Raw genomic sequence first — 6,188 nt, 5'->3', positions numbered from 1 at the left:
TCATATGCTTCTTTTAGCAGGACCTTCATTATTAGATAGGGACCTTCCCAATTCGGACCTGGGCATCCACTGCCGATCTCTCTTGTAGGGAGGAATACTTTCCGTAAGATGAGAGATCCTACCTCAAATTCTCTTTTTCGCACTTTTTGATTATAGTACTTGGCGTTTCACTGTTTGTAAACGACATTTTTGAGTTCGACGTTGTTCCTTTTTTCCTCGATTAGGTCGAGTTCCATACGAAGAGCTATGTGGTTCCTTTCTTCGTCGTAATCAGTTATGCGCAGCGAAGGAATTTGGTTTCTAGTGGGATCACGGCCTTTATGCTGAAAGCCAGTAAAAATGGGGTTTCTCTTGTGCTTGTCCTTGCAGTAGTACAATAAGACCATAACACACTAGCGAGTTCCTCAGCCCATCCTCCTTTAAACAGATCGAGTTTTGCTTTCAATGTGTGCTTAATAATCTTGTTAATGGCTTCGACTTGACCGTTTGCCTGTGGATGGTTTGGTGATGAGAAATGTTTCTTGAGCCGAGCTCATCGTAGAAATTCTAAAGTCGTGTGTTGTTGAACTATTTTCCATTATCCGTAACAATGGAGTGAGGTATGCCGAACCTGCAGATCACTGATTTTCACAAAAAGTTGGTTATTTTCTGTTCGGTGATGGTGGCAAGGGGCTCTACCTCGGCTCATTTAGTGAAGTAATCCACTGCAACGACGGCGGATTTTACACTTCCTTTTCCAACGGGCATGGGTTCAATTAGGTCAACCCCCCATTTTGTAAAGGGCCAAGATGCTGTCACTGGGTTCAGTTCGCGTGGTGGAGTATTTATAACGGGGGCAAAGCGTTGACATTTATCGCATCTTTTGACAAATTCATAGGAATCTTGTCTTATTGCAAACCCAAAGTATCCTTGTCGTATGATCTTGTGGGCTAGTGAGAGTCCTCCAGAATGGTTTCCACATATTCCTTCGTGAAAATCTTGCAACGCGTGCTGGGCTTCCTCTTCGTTCAAGCATCTTAATAAGGGCATGGAATATCCCCGTTTGTATAGTATATTATCAATGAGAGTGTACCTGGCCGACCTTGTTCGGAGCTTTCTAGCCTCTGCAGAGTTTTCGGGGTATTTTTCGATTTTCAGGTAAGCGATGATCTCGTCCTGCCAAGTTGGTTTGGGGTCTATCATCATAAGGACCACTTTATCCAGCTCGGTGGACGGTAGGGATATTCTTCCTACGGGAATGTTATCGAACTTCTCGATTTCCTCACTGGTAGCTAGGCGGGCCAATGCATCGACGTGATTGTTCTGAGATTGGGGAATTTGTTTGACTTGGGTGGTTTTGAACCTTTCAAGTTCTTTTTTCACAACTCGTAGATAGTTGTCTATCCTGTCTTCTTTCGCCATATATACACTATTGACCTGATTCACGACTAGTTGGGAGTCGCTATGTAGGATTAGGTCGGAGATCCCTAGTCCTGAGGCCATCCTTGCTCCAGCAATAAGGGCTTCGTACTCAGCCTCATTATTTGAGGCTTTGAAGTTAAATGGCAAGGCTTCACAGAACATGCGGTGATCAGGGCTGATTAATACGACGCCGGCTCCAGATCGTTCTCCGGTGGATGAATCGTCGACATAAAGTTTCCAAGGGGTTTCTTTCTGCTGTTCTTCAATTGGGACGTTGCAGAACTCAGAGACAAAGTCGACGAGTGCTTGTCCCTTTATGGAGGAACGAGGCGTGTATTTGATGTCGAATTGTCTGAGCTCCACTGCCCATTTTACCATCCGTCCAGAGGTGTCGAGCCTTTGTAGCATTTGTCTCAATGGAGAGTTGGTCAGGACCTCAATGGGGTGTTCCAAGAAATATGGCCTCAGTTTTCGCGCTGCCATCAGCAGGGTGAATGCCAGTTTTTCTACAGTTGAATATCTGAGCTCGGCTTCATGAAGCGATTTGCTTACGTAATAAATCTGATGTTGAACGCCATTTTCTTCTTGGGTTAGAATGACACTAATGGCGTGCTCTGAAACAGATAAATATATCTTCAAGGCCTCGTCTGCCTTAGGTTTTGAAAGCACCGGAGGTCGGGCTAGTTATCTCTTTAGCTCGTTAAAGGCATCCTGGCATTCTTTGGTCCATTTGAACTTCTTTCCACCTTGTAACGTGTCGAAGAAGGGTTTGCAGTGGTCCATAGATTTGGAGACGAACCGACTGAGGGCGACAACCCTTTCGGTTAAACTTTGTACGTCTCTGGATTTGAGTAGAGGCTTCATTTGGATGATAGCTTGTATTTTTTCAGTGTTTACCTCGATTCCTTTGTTGTTTACAATGTAACCTAGGAATCTTTCAGAACTGACCCCGAAAGCACATTTCCTTGGGTTCAACTTCATTCCATACTTCCTCAGTATATCAAACATTTTGGTTAGGTGTTGACAGTGGTCCTTGGCCTTGATGCTTTTGACCAGCATATCGTCAACATACACTTCCATTGTTTTTCCGATCTGCTGGGAAAACATGGAATTCACAAGTCACTGGTAGGTGGTGCCAGCGTTTTTTAGACCGAATGGCATTACTCTGTAGCAGTAAAGACCTCGATCAGTTACAAACGAGGTATGTTCCTGATCTAGGCCGTACATCGGTATCTGGTTGTATCCAGAATACACGTCCATGAAGCTGAGTAGCTCATGTCCGACGGTGGCATCCACCATTTGATCTATTCTTGACAATGGAAAGCTGTCTTTGGGGCATGCTTTGTTGATATCGGTGAAATCTATGCATACCCTCCAATCTCCGTTCTGTTTTTTCACAAAGATCGAATTCGCGACCCACTTCGGGTATTTCGCTTCATGGAGGAAACCATTGTTCAACAGCTTTTGTACCTCTTTGTTGAGTGCTTCATATCTTTTAGGATTCAGAGGTCGTCATTTTTGCTGCTTTGGCTGAGCTGAAAGATCCACCTGTAATTTGTGGCATGCAATATTAGGATCAATTCCTCTCATGTCACTGTGATCCTAGGCGAAGACATCGAGCTTCTCTTTAAGGAAAGCCACAATCTTGCTTCGGGTGGAGGGCTGCAACTTGCACCTGACTTTGAGTTCCTTTGTTTGGTCCTTGGCATAGACTCGAACTCCTTCTAGTTCTTCTACGGGTTCTTCACCTTCGATCCTGGTCCGTGTGTCTAAGGGAATGAGTTCGAATTCCCATACGTTTGCCATATGTACCCCTATGGAGCTGCGTTGATGGCTGGCACATGTTTTCCATTGGTATCTTTCGGCGAGCTCCTTGTTTTCTTTGACTTCCCTCACATCATGAGGTGTGGAGAACTTGATAGAATAGTGATATAGGAAAACTACTGCTCTCAGGCTGAAGAGTAGAGGCTGTCCCATCACAGCGTCGTAAGGGGAGGGGGTGTCGAACACCACGAACTCGAAGTTCGTCTTCAACTGGTGAGGTGCTGAACTAGACTCAACTTTGAGTTTGATTGATCCTTTGGCAGAAGTCAAGGCTCCGCTTAATCCTATGACCATATTTGGGTATGGTTAAAGAAAGTTAGCAGGGATACCCATCCATTTAAGGGTGTGGCTAAATAGGATGTTCAGAGAGCTTCCTGTATCCACCAAGACTTTGGGGATGGTTACCCCGGCTTCAGGCAACGAGATTACGATAACTTTGTGGTAAAGGTGTGGGTCCGCCTCCTTCTCGTCAAAAGATAGTTGCTCGTCTGTGGCTTTTTTGAGATTCTTTTCCGTTATGACGATCTCCGAGAGATCTGCAACGATTGGTCTTTTTGGTCTGGCTTCCTCAGCTTGTGTGTTCATCCTACTCCTCAGCATGTTGACTTGTGGCTTTGGTAGGGCGACGTTGCAGGCCCTTGCAATATCTTGATCCCCTTAGATAATTTTAGTCCCGTAAGGGGTGGGGAATTTCACGCAATAATGATAAATTGAATTGGTAGCCTTTAGTTCATGCAAAATGCGCCGTCCTAATATTGCATTGTAATTGGACGGTAAATTGACCACCACAAAATTCGCTAAGATTCTTCTTTGGTGAGGAGCTTCGCCCAGCTCCACACTAAGGACTATCTGACCTAGGGTTTCGATAGGATCCCCAGAAAATCCCTGTAGCTTCCTTGGATACGGTTGGAGGTAGAACCTGATATTTCCAACTGACTCAAGGTTTGTGAGTACAGTATGTTGACGAACTTCCATTGTCCACTAGAGTGCGGTGGACTTTTACTCCGGCGACCATCATTGTGACCACCAGGGCATCACTCTAGTCTTGGAGGATTCCTTCAGAATCTTCTTCCGTGAACCATAACGATTCGGGGTCAATGTCCCTAGGGATTTGATTCCAGTAGTTCGGCACTATTTTTGCACTTCGGGCTTGCCTTCTCTTGGCCCTTCTGGATCCTTCAATATACTAATTTTTGTCCACCATCATTTTGATTTCGGCATGTGGAGGTGGGTTACGGTTAGGGATCGCCTGTTGGGCTCGTGTGGGGCCCCCTGTAACTGTGGCTGCTGCATCGTAGGTCGATCTACTTCTTTTGGCTTGGCAATAAACTCCTGTAAACGACCTCATCGAATTAAGGATTCAACTTCCTCTTTTAAATCCCAGCAGTTATCAATATCATAGCCCATCGTCCTGTGGCATCGGCAGTATCATCCCTGGCGTTGTGTGGCTTGTCCGTCATTTAGGACTATAGGTCTGCGAAATGCTTCTTTTGTATTGGCTTGCGTGAATACCTCTTCTAAGGAGGTTTTGAGCAAGTGGTACTCCACGAACTTGTATGGCTGAGCCCTGGGATGTTCTATTTCTCTCCTGTCCTTCTTTCTTTCTGGCTGGGGATTGCAGTTTGGTTTTTTTTTCTTTCACCACGTCACTGAGGTCAATTTCGCGTCTTGCTTCTTCTTGGTCAGAGGTTGCTTCTTCAGCGCTTATGTAGTTCTCAGCTCGATTCAGGAACTTGTGATAAGTCCTTGGGCCGTCCTCGTGTACTGACCACCAGAATCTCATTTTGGGTCATAGTTCTGCTAATACGGCCATAAGTGCCGCATCCTCAGATTTTTTTTCACTTTCATGGATTGCTTGTTGAACCTAGTCAGATAGCTTTTGTGGGATTCACTTCTAGCCTTGGAGCCCATAAACTGGGCCAAGAATGCCGTGGCCAGATCATTCCAATCCTTTACTGACCTTTCGTGTAGTCTCCTAAACCATCTTTGGGCTTTTTCTCCTAGAGTCAGGGAAAATGCCCAGCATATGATTGCGTTGCTTACCCCCTATAGTTCCATCCACGAGGTGTATTTGTCAAGGTGGCTAAGGAGATCACCATCCCCTTTGTATGTGCCGATCTGGGAAATTTTCAATTTTTCAGGCAGTGGTTCTATAAGGACATCCTCGGTGAAGGAGGAATGTCGTTTGGTTTGGTAACCTTTAGTGTCACCTTTGTTTTTAGCCTCCAGTTCGACGATGCATTTTTTAAGTTCGCTTAGTTTGGGTTCTGTTTGTTCCAAAGGACGTTCAAGGTCGATTTGTCCTTGCGTAGGGGTCAGCGAGTGATGGGTCCCCAATCTGTCGAACACACTTGCAGTCCTTCTCGCCTCAGGTTCCTTGCTTTTGACCTCGTCGGTTTGGCTTCTTGATGATTCTCTTCTTGAAAAGTGGAGAGTCCTCCTAGTGGGGGGGACGCTTTGCCTTTGTCCTTACCGGGGATTCTACCTCGGTATCTGGTGGGGACAAATGGGCTTGGCTCTTTTTCAGTTGTCCCACTGCATTTGTCAATATTTCTAGGGCTTCCCTCATTGCGATCATTTGAGGGTCCTGCCGTTGTGGAGAACTCAGTGGTATATTCGTTTCATGAGGGTGGGTGTGAGATGAATTTTTGGAACTTGAGCTATGACTCATGGCTCTTGAAATTTTTTTTATGGAGCAAATGAAACTATTTTTTCACAATTAAGGGCCCTCCTTCTAGCGCCAAATTGTTGATGTCAAAATTAGCAAGGATAATTTTGAACCAACTTTAAGAAAAAAGGTGATTTGTGCTTAGAAAAGATCACAAAGATGCCATTTTAGTGTGATTGTGCCATAAGTCATTTTATGAATTTGCTCTGCCTTTACAAGGGTCGTATTCAACTATTTATACATAGTTTCAGCTAAAATTACATCAAATCATTCAAATCAGCAACAGTGTCGAACT

The 6,188-nt window shown here is 44.9% G+C and overlaps 1 protein-coding gene across 1 annotated transcript; it reads right to left on the bottom strand.

The window, feature by feature from the left end:
• Positions 1–684: 684 nt before the first annotated feature.
• On the bottom strand, positions 685–2,481 carry LOC111375159. Its single transcript, XM_022997952.1, has 2 exons — positions 2,148–2,481; positions 685–2,081 (listed from the first exon to the last, which is right to left on the bottom strand). The coding sequence occupies exons 1-2, from the start codon at positions 2,479–2,481 to the stop codon at positions 685–687; spliced, it is 1,731 nt and encodes a 576-aa protein (XP_022853720.1).
• Positions 2,482–6,188: the final 3,707 nt, after the last annotated feature.

This window comes from Olea europaea, unplaced genomic scaffold (genome assembly GCF_002742605.1).
Source record: "Olea europaea var. sylvestris unplaced genomic scaffold, O_europaea_v1 scaffold1344, whole genome shotgun sequence".
Classification (NCBI taxonomy): Eukaryota; Viridiplantae; Streptophyta; class Magnoliopsida; order Lamiales; family Oleaceae; genus Olea; species Olea europaea.
The sequence above is the reverse complement of the archived record's forward strand: the minus strand, read 5'-3'. Positions and strand labels throughout refer to the sequence as shown.